The sequence below is a fragment of the Perca fluviatilis genome, chromosome 1 (assembly GCF_010015445.1).
Source record: "Perca fluviatilis chromosome 1, GENO_Pfluv_1.0, whole genome shotgun sequence".
NCBI lineage: Eukaryota > Metazoa > Chordata > Actinopteri > Perciformes > Percidae > Perca > Perca fluviatilis.
The window spans coordinates 15,080,130-15,100,069 of NC_053112.1; the positions used below are offsets into that span (position 1 = coordinate 15,080,130).

The 19,940-nt window shown below is 41.0% G+C and overlaps 1 protein-coding gene across 2 annotated transcripts in view; it reads right to left on the reverse strand.

Annotated features, from left to right (window-relative positions):
- Nucleotides 1-19,940, reverse strand: part of myo15ab (myosin XVAb) — a 59,096-nt gene that overhangs the window by 7,348 nt on the left and 31,808 nt on the right. Inside the window, exons 42-60 of one of the 2 annotated variants that reach the window (XM_039795813.1) lie at nucleotides 19,352-19,460; nucleotides 18,865-18,933; nucleotides 18,699-18,763; nucleotides 18,209-18,613; nucleotides 16,995-17,076; nucleotides 16,711-16,806; nucleotides 16,181-16,241; nucleotides 15,586-15,679; nucleotides 15,354-15,468; nucleotides 13,465-13,580; nucleotides 13,309-13,368; nucleotides 13,032-13,107; nucleotides 12,809-12,924; nucleotides 12,528-12,646; nucleotides 11,073-11,214; nucleotides 9,632-9,743; nucleotides 9,470-9,544; nucleotides 579-784; nucleotides 377-495 (exon numbers count right to left, since the gene is read on the reverse strand). In XM_039795813.1, coding sequence (XP_039651747.1) covers nucleotides 377-495; nucleotides 579-784; nucleotides 9,470-9,544; nucleotides 9,632-9,743; nucleotides 11,073-11,214; nucleotides 12,528-12,646; nucleotides 12,809-12,924; nucleotides 13,032-13,107; nucleotides 13,309-13,368; nucleotides 13,465-13,580; nucleotides 15,354-15,468; nucleotides 15,586-15,679; nucleotides 16,181-16,241; nucleotides 16,711-16,806; nucleotides 16,995-17,076; nucleotides 18,209-18,613; nucleotides 18,699-18,763; nucleotides 18,865-18,933; nucleotides 19,352-19,460 — 2,237 coding nt within the window. Of the gene's footprint in view, nucleotides 1-376; nucleotides 496-578; nucleotides 785-9,291; nucleotides 9,359-9,469; nucleotides 9,545-9,631; nucleotides 9,744-11,072; nucleotides 11,215-12,527; nucleotides 12,647-12,808; nucleotides 12,925-13,031; nucleotides 13,108-13,308; nucleotides 13,369-13,464; nucleotides 13,581-15,353; nucleotides 15,469-15,585; nucleotides 15,680-16,180; nucleotides 16,242-16,710; nucleotides 16,807-16,994; nucleotides 17,077-18,208; nucleotides 18,614-18,698; nucleotides 18,764-18,864; nucleotides 18,934-19,351; nucleotides 19,461-19,940 lie in introns of those variants that run through there. The other variant, XM_039795824.1, reaches the window with a different exon arrangement.

Here is a 19,940-nt window from a genome sequence, read left to right on the forward strand (position 1 = left end):
GATTAGTTTCAGTCAATGTTTTAGTATTTATTTACTTTATATCCTGTTCTATAACAATCCATCATATTTCATGTAATTCATGTAATATTTCAACTAATGATGTGTTATTTTTTTATTTTTAATAAGTAACTAGTAACTGCATCTCTAAATTGAATGTAGTGGAACTATAAGTACTATATGTCATTCAAAAATGTAGTGAGGTAGAAGTATAAAGGAACATAAAATGGTAATACTTGAGAAGAAAAAGTAACTCAAGATTGTACTTAAGAACAGTACCTGAGTAAATGTACTAAGTTACTTTTCATTACTGGATTTGTTTGTTTTTCCGTGTGTTTAAGAGGATTTCAGGGTGTGTGCACTTCTTTCTTTATCTCACCCCTTCATGTTGTTTCCCTGTCTGAAGTACTTCTTGGCGAACTCCAACATGTCATATTTACTGTCTTGCAGGGCCCTCTCATCCAGATCTCCATCAGCAAAGCCATCAAGGGAAACCCTCTGAAAAGATTGACAGTGAAAAACAATCTGACACTCAGATCAGTTCAGAGACAGAAAAACAGTATGTGAGTGTGCCTGTGTACCTCAATTGTTTGATCTATTTCATGTGCAGCCATGGTGGACGCCACAGCAACAGCGATGGCTGATGACACAGCGAACTGTCCCGCTCCTCCTCGAGGCTCAGCCTTGCGGTCCAGTGGCAGCGACAGGAAGTCAGGAGGAGCCACGGGATGGACGCACTCAGCCGGGAATGTGCCGGAGCGGCCAAACAAAGCACCAAACTTCCAACCTGACACACACACACACACACACACACACACACACACACACACACACACACACACACACACACACACACACACACACACACACACACACACACACACACACACACACACACACACAGCAGAGGGATTACAACACCCAATCATTTAAAAGCACACACAGCTGAGTGCTTTGGGCATCTAAACAACCCGCCTCTCTGCTGTAAGTCCTGATCGCTATCTACCTTTCCTCCAACAGCAGGTCAGCATTTCATTTACACAAGTCAGATCCGTATCTGCATCTTTTCTCTCTCATTTTCAACACTTAAAGGAACACGCCGACTTATTGGGAATTTAGCTTATTCAACCGTAACCCCCAGAGTAAGACAAGTCGATACATACCCTTCTCATCTCAGTGCGTGCTGTAACGCTGTCTGACGGCTCCAGTGGCATCAGCCCATCACAGAACATGCAGGTGAATGGTTCCAGTAATTTTACTGCTCCGAATTGTGACAAAAGTGACAAAATAACGCCAACATGTTCCTATTTACATGTTGTGGGAACTATATTCTCAGGCGGAAGAATATAGTACTTGGGCGGAATGATTTGCTTTGCAGCAAGCCTGTCTGAGAATATAGTTCCTGGTTTGTTTACTGTTAGAAGACGGCTGTGTCTCATGTTACGTTGTTTTTTGTACACGCTGTGACTCTACAAATCATAACATGTGAATAGGAACATGTTGGCGTTATTTTGTCACTTTTGTCACAATTCGGAGCAGTAGGATTACTGGAACCATTCACCTGCAGGATCTGTGCTGGCCTGATGCCACTGGAGCCGTCAGACAGCTTTACAGCAAGCACTGAGATGAGAAGGGTATGTATCGACTTGTCTTACTCTGGGGGTTACGGTGAATAAGCTAAATTCCCAATAAGTCGGCGTGTTCCTTTAAGTCTCCCCCACGGCTACGCTGATAACCTGGCACAAAATTCAGCCTTTGAAGTAGTAATTATAGATACTATACACATGGGTACTGCTAACATTGTGTTGACGTAGAGTAATTCCCTGCAGGGTTACTCTAACCTTAGCCATAACTACTACATGACTAGTCTATATCCACAACGTTCCACTTCTGGGATTGCTCCATTGCCGCTGTAAATTCCACCTGATTTCACTCTTTTCGGCCGGATGTCCGTTACCTTCCTCTTCCTTTGTGTTATAATTTTAAACTCTGGTGGATTTATGAGGACTACGGTTAACTGCTCCTCAGATCTCTGCAGGGTAAATCCAGACAGCTAGCTAGACTATCTGTCCAATCTGAGTTTTCTCCGCTCGGCGCTTAGCACCACCCAAGACAATTGTGATTGGTTTAAAGAAATGCCAACAAACGAGCACATTTTTCTCCCATCCCAGAATGCTGTGTGGATTAGCCAGACCCTCCTCCGCAGTGCCGTAGAGGAAGGTACGTCACCTAATCGTTTATCTTTGAACCCTAAATTATTACTACTGTAAAAGCTGCAATAATCAATAATCTTATATTAACAATGCATGAAATTACTATGTATAATGTGAAAGGAGTCTCTCGTAGTGATGAACCAATAGAGAATTAGCACCTGACGCTTCAGTTCCCCTCAGCTCTACGAAACTTTCAGCTCATTGTTTTGGTTTTCCCAGTTTTCACCGCTCTCATTGACTTCAATACAAGCAGCAGCAACTGTTTACATTGATAAAGCTCTGATAAACTCACTGGACGCTACCTGCTCAGCACCAACAGCAGTCAGATGAAGTTAGCAACTAGCTAGTGAACATAGTGGCAGTTAGCAGATATTTTTAGGAGTTGGTGGAGACCAAAACAGAGCTAAAAGGAGAGTTAACATTTTCCCGCTACATTCTTCAGGTTGCTAGAAACACGACTCAAAATAAATGAAAATGTTGCCCCATATCTGCTGGATGTTAAATATGCAACTGTTTGCTAACAAGTTAGCCACATTAACTTTATAAGGTCATACTATGTCAGCGCTGTATTTAAAACTTGTTCTGCGAGGGGGCGTGGCTTGGCCGCAATGGAGTGAGGCTGTGTTTGACGCGAGCTCCCGTTAAACCTCTATTTTAACCGAAAACGTAAGGTGTATCTCCTTTCGTGAAACAGTAAACTGTTACTTAACTCCATCGGATAGTGGAACAAAGTCATATGGGGCCCTGATGGACACGAGGCTGAAGAAATTTAAGTATACTGGAAACCCCAAAACAAGGCCCAACACCTCCTCGAACCGGAGTACTGACAAGAGCCCGGCCAAAGCGACTCCGCCCTCACCTGCGCCGGGAGAGATGGACGTAGAAGTATTGAAGTCAGAAATCCTTCTCTCTCTGAAAGCAGACATCTCAACGGTGATAAAGTTAGAGCTGAAAAATGCCCTCTCTGATGACTTCGAAATGCTCAAGAATGAGCTGAAGGCGGTGAAAACGGAGATAATAAATAATACCGCGGCGCTGAAGTCCGAGATCGACCAGGTGAAAATTAACATCAAGGAGGTAGAGGGGGGGCTATCAGCTTGGTCAGACGAAGTGGCTACTTTACAAAATTCTGTGAGCGAGATGAAGGCAGAAATGGCGGAACTCAAAACGAAGTGTGAGGATATGGAAGGGAGGATGAGGAGATGTAACATAAGAATCATTGGAGTACCCGAAACTCCCGACTCCAGCACTACAACCTCTGTATCAAAGTTGCTATCTGAAGTATTACAGTTGGATAAAGAGCCGTTAATCGACCGCTCGCACCGGAGCTCAGGGCCGAAGAAGCCGGGCGGCAAACCTCGCGCCATCGTTGCTAAGCTTCATTATTACCAAGATTGTGTCCAGATACTACAACGTGCTCGCACTCGAGGTCCGCTCCGTTTCAACGGGGAATCAATTACTATTTTCCCAGACTACACGGCAACTGTGGCTAAAGCTCGGGCTGCATTCACAGAGGTGAGGAAGATGCTTCGCGTCCGACAGGGAGTCCGGTACGGGATTTTATTTCCAGCGCGTTTTCGGGTCACGTACGGAGGGGAGGACAGGGAGTTTACCGACCCGGATAAAGCTATGACCTATGTCAAGAAGAATATTCTCCCATCCACGGAGGCCGCAGAATGATGAGACTGATCTTTTCAACTGAGCATAAAATACCTCTGTCGTTCGGTAAACTTGTGTAGCTATATTGCTGTGCCAGATGTCATCAGGTACCAATTCACAACACTATGTTTGCACTTTCTGTATAATGTCCCACTTTCTTACTGGTAATGTTGACCAACTTGATCCATGTGCTCACAGACCGACATACTATTTTCTTTTTGGTTCAGTTTAGTGTTACTACTAATGTACTGGTTTGTTCTTGTAGCCCGAGCTAAAATGAAAGACATGCGGTTTCAGCTTCTGTTTATTATTTTGGGCTAACTGTGTCAGTCATAGATGGCTATCTGTACGGAGTCAGTACACCAGATGTAATGCTATTTAAGGAAGTTAATACAGTATTGCCTTGATACGCAGCACGATCAATGTATTTTGAAGGCTATATAAGCTTACTGAGCTTTGTACTGACTTGTTTTACTTTACACTTTACTATCCTTATTTTCTTTCTTTTTTTGGAGGCTGGACGGGAGCCCGAGTGCTTAGCTTTAGCGTTCCCAACCACAAGCACGTAATGTGTGGATTTTTTTCTGAGGGTTGTTGTGATCACCTTGTTCATTTGGGTGATAGGGAGGGGAGGGGGGAGGGGGGGACTACTGGACCTATCTACGAAATGATGCTACTTTGCCAGACTTTTATTTTATTTTTGTGTACGTTTGTTTTTTATGTTTTTGTGTCTTTGGGTTTCATATGTGGTTCCCGCCTCCTTGTATATACAATATGGCCAATATAAATAACACAAGAGGTCATGATGGTTGCCCTACTAACTTCATAAGCTGGAATGTTAAATCACTTAATCATCCAGTAAAATTTAAAAAAGTATTTTCGCACTTAAAACAGCTCAGTGCAGATATTGCATTCTTACAAGAGACCCATATACGTGCTTGTGATAGTTCTCGTTTGGTTAGGGGATGGGCTGGCCAGGTGTATCAATCAAATTTCTGCTCAAAGACTAGGGGTGCTGCTATTATGATAAGTAAAAATGTACAGTTCACAGCATCTCGCGTGCAATCTGACTCCGCAGGGCGATTTGTCATTGTGGTGGGAAAATTATACTCGCTCCCAGTTATTTTAGCCTGTATTTATGCCCCAAACTGGGATGACTCTACATTCTTTGCCAATTTTTTCTCTCATTTACCAGACCTGTCATCTCATCATCTAATACTTGGCGGTGACATTAACTGTGTACTTTCTCCTCTTTTAGATAGGAGTATTTCTAAGAGGGCATCCCTGTCGAAGTCAGCTCACACTATTCAGCTCTTCCTTAAGACCTATGGTGTAGCGGATGTGTGGCGGTTTCGTAATCCCAACTCTAGGGCGTACTCGTACTTTTCCCCGGTGCATAAAACGTATTCACGTATTATTTTCGGATTACTTTCTCCTGGATAAAAGAATTCTGCATCTCACGAAAGAATGTGATTACGGGGCTATGGTCATCTCGGATCATGGTCCCTTAATCATGAAAATGTACATTCCTAATACACAATCTACATATCATGCATGGCGGTTTAATCCTCTGCTTCTGTCAGACGATGAGTTTACTAAATTCATATCATCTGAAATTAGGATGTTTCTCGACATTAACCAAACCCCAGGGATGTCATCATCTACTGTTTGGGAGTCGCTCAAGGCATATTTAAGGGGTCAAATTATTTCATACTGTGCAAATAAAAGAAGGGTCAACACTGAACGTATTAAAAAAACTAGCAGATGAGATATTGGAGCTAGACAGGGTACACAGTTATTCCCCTTCAGCAGATGTAATTAAGAAACGCTTATCATTGCAGACAGAGTTTGATCTCCTCTCCACCCGACATGCTGAATACCTTATCTCCAAATCAAGATGTGGTCATTATGAGCATGGGGAAAAGTCCGGCCGAGCACTTGCTCACCAGTTGCGCCAAAGAACTGCTAACCAAACAATTCCTGAAATTAATGATGAATGTGGTTTAAAATGCACCGATAATGAGAAGATAAACTCCGGTTTCAGAAAATTCTACCAATTATTATATACTTCAGATGGGCCCAATAATCCTGCTCTCCTTGAGGACTTTTTCAGTTCCCTGAAGATGCCCTCTGTAAGTGTAGAATTCTCAACTGAACTGGAAAGGGATTTCTCAATTAAGGAGATAGTGTCAGCAATCGATGCCATGCAAAGTGGCAAATCTCCTGGTCCAGATGGCTTCTCAACAGAATTTTTCAAAAAGTTTTCTGACCAGTTATCTCCTTTGTTATTGTTAGTATTTGAAGAATCTTTAGCCACCAACTTTTTGCCCCCAACCACGCGTCAAGCAGTAATCTCTCCATTACTTAAAAAGGATAAAAATCCCCTCAATTGCGGTTCATACCGCCCTATTTCGTTGCTGAATACAGATGCAAAGATTCTTGCTAAGATTCTGGCGCGTCGTCTTGAAAACATTATCTCCTCTATTATTTCGTCTGATCAGACAGGATTTATAAAGAATCGTTATTCCTTTTTCAATATTAGGCGTCTATTTAATATTCTATATTATCCCACTCCGCACGATCCTGGCAACACTGAAGTGATGTTATCCCTCGACGCTGAAAAAGCGTTTGACAGGGTGGAGTGGGACTATCTTTTCAAGACTTTAGAAGCGTTTCATTTTGGCCCTAAATTCATCTCCTGGATTAGACTCCTATACACGCTCCCAGTGGCTGCAATACGCACCAATAATAACTTATCCACCTACTTTGAGCTGAAGCGGGGCACGAGGCAGGGGTGTCCTCTTTCACCACTTTTATTTGCCGTTGCACTTGAGCCACTCGCATTAGCCCTGAAGCAGTGCCCCACCATCAAGGGGATACACCGGGCGGGTTCAGAGCATAAAGTGTCACTTTATGCAGATGACATGTTATTGTACATATCGGACCCCCTCTCCAGTCTTCCTGAACTATTGAGTCTACTCACAAAGTTCGGAAAATTATCTGGTTATAAAGTTAACTTTCAGAAAAGTGAACTTATGCCTATTTCTTCTGTAGACAGATCATATTTTGGGTTAACCCCTTTTAAATTTAGTCCTAAAAAAATTAAATATCTAGGTATATGGGTCACACGTAGCCACAAGGATCTTTTTAAGGCTAATTATCATCCTCTCTTAAGTAGACTTAAACAAGACCTTGAGCGGTGGGACCCTCTGCCTCTCTCCTTAGGAGGGAGGATCAACACGATTAAGATGAATATTCTTCCTAAGTTCTTATATTTGTTTCAATGTCTACCTCTCTATCTAACAAAATCTTTTTTTTCTGGCTTAAACAGTCAGATTACATCCTTTATATGGCATAAAAGGCAGCCCAGGATTAATAAAAATATATTACAGAGGCCCCGCACAATGGGAGGTATGGCACTTCCAAATTTTATGTATTACTATTGGGCTGCTAATATAAGAGTACTACTGTATTGGTTGAGAAATTTTACGGATGTCAATAGTACTGATTGGATGGTGTTAGAGAGGTCATCCATTGGATCAACCTCCCCAGCAGCTTTATTATGTTCCAAATTACCTTTCAAACAGCCAATCTCAGCCTTCACCACTAATCCAGTTGTTATCCATTCAATTAAAACATGGAACCAGTTTAGAAGAACCTTTAATCTCACTGATCTTTCACTTGTTGCACCGTTGATAAAGAACCATATGTTTGTCCCATCAATGATGGATGAAGCTTTTAATGTCTGGGCAAGAAATGGGATAGGTACATTATCTGACCTCTACATTGGGAATAGATTTGCCAGTTTTGTACAATTGCAACAGAAGTATGGTCTTCATAAATCGCATTTCTTCAGCTATCTGCAGCTTAGAGGTTTTGTGGCCTCTAACTCTGACTGTTTCCCACTGAGCCCTTCTGAATCTCTGCTTGAAACAATTTTAAAATGTGAAGTTAACATAAAACAAGTAATAGGCAGAATTTATACATTACTCAATACGTATAACATGAATAGTCTTGATTGTCTTAAAATTAAATGGGAGTCAGATCTAGAAGAAGCGATTTCAGAAGAAATCTGGCACAAAATTATACACCGTATCTACTCTTCCTCTATATGCCTCAGACATGCTGTGGTTCAGTTTAAAATAGTGCACCGTCTTCATTGGACCAAGGATAGATTGTCTAAAATTAAGACGGGTATTGATCCTACGTGTGATCGGTGCAGACAGGCTCCTGCCACACTACTACACATGTTTTGGTTGTGCCCTAAGCTGCATAATTTCTGGCAGTCCATCTTTGAGGCATTCTCCGAAATATGTGGAACAACAGTACACCCATCTCCGTTGATTTCATTGTTTGGTGTGGCTCCGATAGATGCCACCCTTTCTGGGCGCCACCTAAACATGATGGCCTTCTGCTCTTTGTTGGCTAGGAGGCTTATCCTGTTTAAATGGAAAGATGTACGCCCCCCAACATATGGCCAATGGATCAGGGAGGTTATGAGTTATGTTCACTTAGAAAAAATTAGATACACTGTAAGAGGGTCCACTAGAAAATTCTATATAATTTGGCAGCGCTTTATTTCCTTTGTAGAAGGTGTGGCAGCTAACAGCATATTTTATGTAACCCAATTGTGTTTGCATACTTTTTTTATGTATGTATGTGTATGTGTATATGTGTTATGTATATATATATGTATGTATGTGTTATGTATGTATGTATGTATGTATGTGTGTATGTGTATATATATATATATATATATATATATATATATATATATATATATATATATATTTTTTTATTATTATTTATTGATGTTGTCTTTTTCTTTTATTTACTTAGATATTTGAATTATATTTGTATGAATCTGCAGACTCATATCTGAGTATGTCTGGATACATGGAAAGTTGTCGGGGTCCAGTACATGTGGGTGGGGGGCACTTGGGAACTATTTGGGTTGTTTGTATGGACAGGAACTTGATTTGACTATTTCGAGTGTGTTTGCTTGTTATTTTTGAAAATAAAAGAGACCATGTTCAAAAAAAAAAAAAAACTTGTTCTGCTGCACCAAAGGGGGGGACCAGTTTTTTGTCTCCACAATGTGACGTAAGTGCTCAGGGGATTGTATCGTGTAGGATGGATTAAAATTCAGAAAACCTGACCATGATGTGCTATGTGAGCCGTTCTTTTTAAGGTACATTATAAAACAAATGCTTTACAGTAAATTACAAAACCGTGTGTGAAAGCACACACTGAGTTTGTCCCATCCAGTATTTGTTAAGCAATGGAATGACGTGACTTTTCCTCAGCTGTGATTTTATTTCATCTTTTGTGTCCTCCAGAAATGAATCAATGAATCAATATTTTTCAAATTGCATTGCCATCTTCTATCTGAAAACTAATTTTCTGATACAATGTTGCATTTAAAGAGTGCTGTCTCCACTGTCATCATCACTGCACCTTTTTGTCCTTGGTTTAAGATGCCATCACACCTCCAGAGGACACAGACACGGTCCAGTTTAGTAAATCTCTCAAAGCTGTCAGCTGTCAGGAAAGTTTATAGATCTGATTTTGTTTTAGAGTCAAATTTAATGAACACTCACCAAAGTCTTGAGTGTCTCTTTTCAGCTCCTCCAAAAACACCACCTTCTTCCTCACCACACAGCCGTAACTGTAACCTGGAAGAGACCCACACACACATGGTTGGATCATAGATTCTCTCGTTAGATAACAGGATTTCTACTACATGTACCACAGTGTCTCACCCTTCTCCAGTCCGTCCATAACCTGCAGCCTGATGATGTCACCTTTGTGAAAACTGAGCATCGAGCGGTCGTCGGTCACAAAGTTTCGCTCTGCAATCACATAATCAGAGTCCTGCAAGGAAGAAAGAAAAAACACACACAAATGGATACTTCCAAATGGTTACTGTAATGTTATTTGCATTTACAGTATTTGGACTGACGTTTACCCTCAACTTGACTCATCTACTTTTGCTTTAGTCGCTGATTTTTCAACATTTAACTCATAAAACTCAGAGAAAAGGGGAAGTTGTTACATTCAGTAAGTGCAGATGAGTAGGAGAAATAGACGAGGTAAAATCATTACTTCAACAGCATCAGAGACTACTACTCATACCTGTCAAGTATCCCGTTTTGGCCGGGAAAGTCCCGTATTTTACCCTTCTTTCCCGCCGTCCTCCCGTATTAGTATTTTCCTGTAAATCTCCCGTATTTTAACCTGCGTTATTGAAAAAATAATAATAGCCTGGGCCCGAGGGGAGTAAAAAAAACAAAAAACATTCCCAATCTGAGCTCGGTCACTAGCCTCGCGATAACTGCCACCTGCAGTAGCCCATAGATATATGGGCAGTAGCCTACTGCAGGTACTGTAGGTGGCTGTTGTCGCAAGGTTAGTGTGTGAGGTCAGATGATGAGTGACAACGCGGGGAAAAAAAAGAAGAAAAAAAACAGAGACGGTGTGCTGCCAAAACTTATGAAGGCTTTACTATGCATTCCCCATAGCAATGCAAGTTGAGAAAGGGTGTTTAGCATGGTACGAAAGATTGTTACAGAGAATAGGATGACGTTAGACAACAGAACTGTCTGCGCTCTACTCTCATGTAAAATGAACCACTCTGGCCCCGCCCACAAATACACTCCTTCCAAAACAGTCTTAAAGAATGCAAAGTCTGCAACAAATTTGTACAATAACTCACTAAAGAAAAGTAATGTGAAATTAAAAGAAAAACTGTAAAAGAAAAGCAATATGAAATGAAAAGAATGTGTGGAATGAAAATAAAACGTAAATGTAAAGACAAGCAATGTTATAAATTGTAAATGTTTTCAGCATTCTGCATCAAGTGGTGAGTTTAGCTTTCTTGTACACCCGTCTTAAAATGTAAGGGATACTGGAGCTTGGTTGGGGTGGTGGGACTGCTCGAGGTGGGCACCGGAAAATTTCCCTTATTTTCAAATCCAAAACTTGACAGGTATGCTACTACTGTCCTTTTTCTGTTCATGTGTTAGCTGAAACTGTTTTCAGGTTAATGTATCGGCTGAGCTGGAAACAAACAAACAAAAAAAATAATATATATATATATATATATATATATATATATATCACAAATGTTTTGATTGATTCTTGTTCTGATTCGTTTCTACAGAGCCACCAACCTGACAAAACAAGTGTGTGTGTGTGCTGTACCTTTTTGATCTCATTGATGAAGGTGTCTATGAGATGTTTGACTTGTGGTGCCTTGGCTGAGAACAGGATCAGTTTCTCGTTGGTCAGATTGAACTCCAGCATGTTCTCAGAGGGGATGGTTACAAACAGAATGTCTGCATAGCTGCAAAAATACAGTGCAAAAGGTAATAAAGAACAAACGCTCCGAACTATTATATAAAACAAAGCTACAGAAATAGTAGAAATTAATAGTTATCAAATATTAACAATGATGAAATACTAAAACAAATAAATACAGTATTTGAGAACACAATATAATCTATCTAATAGATCGGGAAGCCTCTGTATGTGTGTGTGTATGTGGTCTGTCTTTGAAATATTTCATGAACCGTTCATCCAATCTACTTCACACTTGGTTTTCTGGGTACCCAATGAACTTGGGGTTTGGAATTTGGAGCAGTATGCAGCGTTGGATATTAAACTGTGAATAAAATGTGTGAATATTTGCTGATTGCTCTCATTACGGGCTGGATTGGGTGGTGCATTGGCGCTCCGCCATCAGTCCATAAGGCAAATGTCTGCGATTACTCCACATTTTAATTGTGATATTTTGATTTATTAAATTCTGAATCTGCCATGTCTGTCAGGTAAATGTGATAGTACAATGTTTTTTCTCTGAAATAGGAGTACACAGTAAGTCAGTAATAGGCTATAGGGCCTACAGTGTGGTTGCTAAGTGCTTTGGGGTCCTTCTGTAAATAATTTTGGGGTACAATAGTTCTGGAGAAAGCTTCAAGCAGCAATACCACAGGCCAAGCAATTGGTCTGTTTTAAAAAGGCATATTTCGAACAGGCACTGTACTAGTACTACCTAATGCTAAATGTACAAAATTTCTAATATGATAAATTGTCATGAAAGCAAAGCCAGTGCTTCCTAAAATTAATGAAAATCCATTATGTATGTTGATAATCGGTTTGTAAAGATGTCACTCTAATGAGCAATTTTACTGTAAAAGCAAAATTGTTGTCCATATTGTGATCCTGTAAGAATAGTGATTTAATTTTTTGATTTATGAGGATGTAGTTATTTTATGTTTATGTTTTGATCCACAGGCCTGAACAAAAACTGCTCCTTGACCAATAAATTGGCTGATATTAACTTCTCGCACATATAGCGGTATGTGTATATGTATGTCCGCTCAAGTCCGCTGATAAGCAACAAGATATTGCAAACTCTCAAATATGAGTCTGACAAAAATCCAGTATTGGCCAGGCTAGACACACAAATCAATCTTCTCTTGAAAAGTTAACAAAATAAGCAGAGGAAAGTTGGTAGACAGTTTGGTATATTTGTCTGTGAACATACCTGATACTGATTCTCAATTGTTAAACCCAAATACAGTATCTGAAACTCCAAACAAGATAAAAATAATGCTGTTAAGAATTTGTAAACAAACACATAAAATCAGCACATACGTGTAGGGTCGTAGGACTCTGAAGTAGTCTGGAGCTGCAGCGCTGCTTTTTACCGTCTTCAACAGCTTTATACCGCTGTGGGACACTGACAACACCTGCACACCTGTTCCTACACTACCCTGCACACACACAACACACACACACACACACACACACACACACACACACACACACACACACACACAAACACAGACACAAACACAGACTCACACAGAGTCAATAAAAATCTCACACTCAGTAATGTTAAATAATAAAACCTCTAAGCATTTAACCACCCTCACCGATGCAGGGAACAGACGGGAGAAGTATATTTCCCAGGTTTCCCTGGCAGCCGTCACGATGGTTTTCTTCACATGCTCCTCCACCGGATCCATATTCTGTTCAACCCCGTGTTTAGCTGTCATTGACACAAAAAGACACATGAACTGGTGAGCGTCAACGAAATGTCTTTGAAATAGAACATACGGCCTAAAGAAATATCTGCTGGAAGAACAGACAGACTACCGAAAAGAGCCTTCATTTTCTGCCTTTCATCCCGGGTGATGCGAACACAAGCCTCCGACAGAGTGTCGTTCACTATCTGCAGGAGACGATAGAGGAGAGGAGAGGTGATGTTAGAAATAATTTTGTTAGATCTTTCTGTGTTTTTTTCTGTTGTCAGGTAAAAATATGGAGCACAATTGGTGACAGGTTAAAAAAAAAAAGGAGAATGGATTAACAAAAGCATCTGCTGATGGTACATCCATTCATCCTGCATTCACTCAACTATCTCTTCAGTCACCTGTTTGAAAATGAGGTCTAGCACCAGAGGATTGTTGAAGCTGTCTTTGGGATAAAAAACCTGTAAAAGCAACAAACAAATATTCAGAACAGAACAGAATACAAACATTTTGACAGCGGATCATGATGTTTGTGTTGTATTTGTGTATATACACACCTCCTTCCTGAGGTACAGTCTCCAGGGAACATTGGTGTAGGTGTAGTGCTCTTCATTGGTTCTCTGATGAAGCTGTGTCTGGATGGTCTCAGTCTCTACTGGAAGCTCTCGAGAAACTGCACCAAATAGTTTGCGTTTTACATTTTAGTTTCACCTTTTATTCAATGTCCTTAATTTGACAAAACTGTATTACGTGAGCATGTTAATGATCTGTTGCTGTCTTTGCTTTGGGACAGTTTGGGACTGCCTTTGCTCCACTGTTACTCCAGAGAATGGAAGAGCATTTTATTGTCCTAATATTGTTGTTAGCTTGTTACAGAAATCGAAATTCTTTAAGGTCAAGTTCCGACAAGACAGACAGATGTGATTTTAGAATCTGCATATCAGTAGGGTAATATGGCACCTCGCCGCCTGCTTGCTGTGAGTGTCAGTGTGTCTCTGTTTAACTGCATTTCTGTACTGACCTTGTCTGGAACATGCAACTTGTTAGCACCAGTGGTGATTTAGTGTGGGTAAGCAAATGACACTCAATAGTCAATATAAAGGCAGAATTTACACAGAATAATGTGAGATGTCCTCTGACAAAATGAAGTCTAGTGGGCTCATGTAAGAAGAAATGGCACATTTCAGAAGACCCTCTCAGAGAAATGAGGTTATAAGTCTCTAAGTTTTTGTTTGTTTGGGGTTTTGTTCTCTCCTACATCTTGCACAGGAGTAGCTAATCATCAAAGTTATAATAGTTTTGAATCTTTATTTATTGTTTATTTTCTATAATTAACCTGCTAATCATGCGCAGGTGATTTCACAGGTAAGTTCTTCCCCTCTACATGACGTCAGCTACTCTACTACTCAATGAGTGTTGGCTCTCCTTGGTTAATGGTAGACAACCCCTAAACTAGCGGGTGCTTAGGATTAGCTGCATTGGATCAGCATAAATTAAGCATATACAGATGTACACAAATTTGGTTGTCGATATTTTTCATAATGATGATTTTGTAAAATAATGATGATTTTGTTAAAACTTAGAGTTGTATGGTATAGATAAGTACATTGCTTAAAGGTACCAGGTGGATTTTATGACCACTAGGGGCACTGTAGTGCAATAAAAAGAATAAGAAGAATATAAAACATAAATCCTAGACAAAACTGCAAGCAGCTAATTTAAAGGTCCCATGGCATGAACATTTCAATTTATGAATTTTTTTAACATTAATATGCGTTCCCCCAGCCTGCCTATGGTCCCCCAGTGGCTAGAAATGGCGATAGGTGTAAACCGAGCCCTGGGTATCCTGCTCTGCCTTTGAGAAAATGAAAGCTCAGATGGGCCAATCTGGAATCTTGCTCCTTATGAGTTCATAAGGAGCAAGGTTACCTCCCCTTTCTCTGCTTTGCCCGCCCAGAGAATTAGGCCCACCCATGAGAGAGAGACATCATGGCTTTTAAACAAGCAAAGTGGCAGTTGGTCAAGGCCACACCCCCACCCTCCACCTTGCCCCCCCTCTCTCCTCCTCAATAGCTTCAGACACAGAAATGGCACATCCTAAGGAAAGCTCATTGTGGGACTGGCTCTAGTGGCTGTAATTCTGCACCAAGGCTGATTTTCAGGAAAGAGACTTCCGATACAGTATTAGGGGACCACTGAGGTCTATATAAAAGCATCCAAAGAGCACCATGTCATGGGACCTTTAAACAATGTAGGCTGTTTTTCTTACTTTCAAAAATGGCTTTGAAGATGTACCATGAGGTAGGAAATGCAATCAACATATGTGTTATATGTTATTATGTTATTGTAAAAATCTAAACAAAACTAGAAAGCACCACAATATACCTTTAACTCTGCCAAGTGATGTTACTTTGTCGGAGCATGTACTTTGAGTGATTGCATGTACCTGGAGGAGGTATGGGGAGAGGACGATCTGGTGCTCTTGTCTTCATGTTCCTGGTGGGTTTAAATCCCGCCTCCTTCATTGGAGCAGATGGTGAGAGGGCCACAGGACCTTTGGGCTGGACAGACACAAAAACCTTCCCATGCATGACTGATTTCCAGCACTGTGTGTGTTCTGTGTATTCTTGTTTTGTGTGTGTGTGTGTGTGTGTGTGTGTGTGTGTGTGTGTGTGCACCTGTGGAGCAGGAGGGTGGTCCATCTGCGGCTTTAGGATCTGTAAAGCTTCATCACGAGGGTTTTGCTTCTTCTTAAACTTCCCCTCTAGTCTCCTAAATACATCCACACAGTGTCAACACGCATTACCTTTTTACAGGATGTTTCAACTATAAATGTAATACTGTATCATCTGTGTTTGTGCTTATTGTGTACAAATACAATCATTCTGGTGCTGTGTGCTCACTGAGCAATAACATAGCAGTCAGTAGTAGTTGGTGGTTTCTTGTGGTCTTCAGGGTATGCACACTTAATTCTGTGACGGAAGATAGCATCAACTGCTTGCTCAATTGTTATATTGACCTACACCTGCACATCCCCTAGAAAATATTGTTGCACATTCCTGCCTAGCTCCTTCATTTGTAACAGTTACATTGTACAAAACTTTATCCTATTCTATATTTATGTATTTGTCTATGCACCAAAACACCAAAGCTTCCACCAAAGCTACATATTCCTTGTATGTGTAAACCAACTTTGCAATAAACCAGATTCTGATTCTGATTGTGTTCACTCAACCCTTATCAGTCTCTGTGTGCGTGTTTGTTAGAACTCACCTCTTGTCAGGTGGCAGCAGGTCTGCCGGTGGAGGTGGGGAGTTGTACCTTTTGATGATTTCTTTCAAAATAATATAAACCATGTTAGAATTATGTCGATTCAGGTAAAGCCCAAAACGGTCTCCTAAGGCCCTCCCCCCACAAGGAAGAATAAATGTGTGTGCATGAGCAGTGATTGACACGCAGTTACCAATCAGGGCCCCCCCTTGGCCCTGATTGGTGCATCTGAACAGGGAGCGGTGGATTTTTGCAAATTGCACTACAGGCTGTAGGTGGAGCCAGGTTTATTTTTTTTTAAATGACCAGCTTCATGTAGTTCTACTGGAACATAGGGTCAATTTCAGCAAATATGACAAAAAGTTAGTTTTATAAGTCTTACCTACTGCATCTTTAATCTTTATAATTTCTTTCAACAAAATGGGTCCGTTTGAAATCAAGGAATAAACTACTTCATCGACTACATGATCATCATTCATTCATGTTGTATAAAACTCTGACATCAACATTTTGCAGCTTTTAAATTCAGATACCTTTAATATCTTGGCTGGGTGCGATGAAATCTGTAGTCCGAGCCGAGTACTTCACCACCTCTCCAGCAGGGGGTGGAGGAGTCGTCACAACTGGGGCTAAAACAAACACACACACACACACACACACACACACACACACAAATAAAAACTTCAGCCAATAAGGTGTTATACTCTTCTGTGTAAAGCTCTCCTAAATAAGAGTTTAAGTTAAAGGGACTGAAAGGTCTTTCTCTCCATTTCTTGCTCACTCACTCTCTCATGTTTTCTCTCTCACCCTCTCTTACCAAACTTCCTGACTGGTGTGTCCTTGTTTATGGGGATGCCTGGAGCCTTCCTCCGAGAGACGCTGTCCTTACCTGACTGAACCTGAAAAAGCCACACAGAGAGGACAGAGAGTTTGCACTCAAGGCTTTGCAGGACATTACATTTGGTCTCTTGAGATGTTGTTGCAGCCAGGTCAATGTCAGAGCAAAAAAAAGGGAAGAAAGAGGACATTATACTGGACTGTATGAATGCAGCACATTTCCTTTGTTATTGATAGTAGAAATATGTAATCTGCAATTCTGCATGGTTATTTTTATTTTGTCATGTGCAAGGATTGTTGTGGTGTTTATCTTCTTCTTTTTTCTTCTTCTTCTGTGAAGTTTGGTGGACAAATTAATTTCATGTTGCACTGAACTGCACCCTAATGTTTTGTCACAACTACAATCATTGAATCAATCAATCAAATGTTTAAACTAAAAATAAAATGTACCTGAGTAACTGTATCTGAGAAAATCTGGATTGTGCACCACAACATCATATTATGATTCATGTGACTGAAAAATATTAAATTATTGCCCTGTATAAAAGCAATAATATCACCAGAACTATATTACTGCAGGCTGCTGCAGACACTGACCAACCTACTCAACTCAAACATAACAGAAAAGTTGCACCAGACTCAGAAGTAGCTGCAAAAGCCACATCTGCATCACCCCTCAATACAGTTTGACTTCTGTCCGGAGATTTTTTTTCTCATCCAAATTTTAAACTTTAACTTCTATTTAGTGATTGTCACTGATGCCGTTATGTTTTGTTGTATGTATGCGTGTGTATGTTGTTTGTATTTGTCATTTTGTTTTGTCTGGCAGTTTTTCTTTATCTTTACTCAAGTTTCTTTGTTAAAAGAGATCTTTATCCCAATGAGACTACATGATTACAAAAAGGTTATACATATTTTCGTTTCACCTTTAAGCGCACTTGCTTTCCTTTTTTTCAACCAGCTTTTGCTCACCATCCTGACTACACAGTTCTTATTTTTATTGCAAACACACCACTCACTCTTTCCATAAAAGGAAACTGCATCTCGTTTGGTTCACTTCATTTTTCCTGAGTAAGCGTTGTTTTTTGTTCTTGGAGTTAACACCAAATAAAACATCTTTCATGAATTAATAACTGGAACATTATGTAACATGTCAGCTTGGACTGTTACCTCACATGTTTCAGAGTTACTGACCCGTGAAGCAGCGTTGGCTTTAGGCTGTGCTGGCTCCGTTTTGTTAGATTTAGTGGAGCTCGGCTGAGGGTTGTGGTGGGGGGCCTGAGGCCGGGTCTGGGGCTCTGCAGGAGGCTGAGCTTGAAGGTACGATGGAGTTTGTTCCAGTTGAGTAGGGGGAGGATAGGGATGCCTCTGCGGGGTGTCTGCTGCAGCGTAGGGAGTGGGAGTGAAGTTAGCGTAGGGGCTTGGCGGGATGTTAGCGTATGGACTTGGGGGTATGACAGCGTAGGGGCTGGCGAAGGCGTACGGGCTGGGAGGGTGGTGAGGCAGGGGACTCATGGGAGGACTTGTGATCGGGGAGGTGGGGGGGCTTGTCACTGGGCTGCCGACCATGGCCATGGCCTGCATGGTCATCTGCTGGGCCTAAGAAACAAGACGATGGCGCATTAAATCCAAAACAAGAATGCTGGAGCGGATTAACAGATGCAGATCCAGAAGGAGGGTTTACCATGATGATGGCCTGCTGGTTCACGATTGCCTGCTGCTGCTGGGCCAAAACAGCCTGCTGGGCATCTGGAGGAGAGAGGAGGAGAGACACAGTCAACAGGAAGGAGGGATACATATTATGTTTGATGTCTTTTTTTCTCATATTTCTCTTCACACTTGATACAAACCAGGTGTTACAGGTGCCACTGCCGCGACACGAGGCAACATCACGCCTCCCACGGGAAGGACTCTCACAGCTGTGGACACACACACACACACACACACACACGCACACACACACACACACATTACATTTCAGATTTTAAGTGTGTGTGTTTTATTACACTTGATAACGATTTATGGAGATATTGGGGTTCGTCAGTGTTTATGTGTGAGTCTCCGTCCAAATTTTATTTGAATGCCAGAAAGTAAGTAGAAAAGCCCTCAACAACTCATACAATGGACCAGAGAAAGTATTTCACAGCATGCACACTACATTCTGCTGACAGTCCCACATTACAATGTGCTGACAAGTTGTGCGACGCTACAACTGTCAGTGATGACGTGATTTACTACATCAACTAAAGAGTTAACTACTGAGTGTTAATTAAACATGAAATAATGAATGAGTGAACAAGGGAATGATCTCGGACCGAGTCTGTGTTTTTGACTGACCCCCAGGTGGAGGTGGGGGGCCGGTTGACTGCCCTTCCTGTTGCCAACCCCCTCCCACTCCCCCAGCCCCCTTCATCCTGCTGGATAGTCCTGCAGCTGATTCTACTTCCTGTGTGGACAGACAGACAGACATAAATAAGAACTTGACATCAGATTACAAGATGAATGAAACGAAAACACAAGGGCAGTTAAAGAAATACCCAATCAAAAACCTGTCTTTTGAATATCAAATACTCAGGACTGGTATCAAACCGATATTAGCTGATATATGAATATCGGCATAAGTGATGGCTGATAATCAACAAGAAATACAGGACAAAAATGCCAAAGACCAGTGAAACTGTGATGCCTTTACATACTTCTTAACTATAACAAGTCCTACTTGGTATATATCTCGCACAAGTTTAAAATATTGGCCGATATATCATTTGCAGAAACTTTAAACTAAACTGTCAAATATAAATCAATATCACTGTCGACCTCAGTTGGGCTACAGTCCGTAACACAGACTATCAAAAGCGGGTAAATGTCAGGTCATATTTGTAATCTTGTTTGCTTTGTCTTTGATCAGATAGTTCCTTAATTTAAA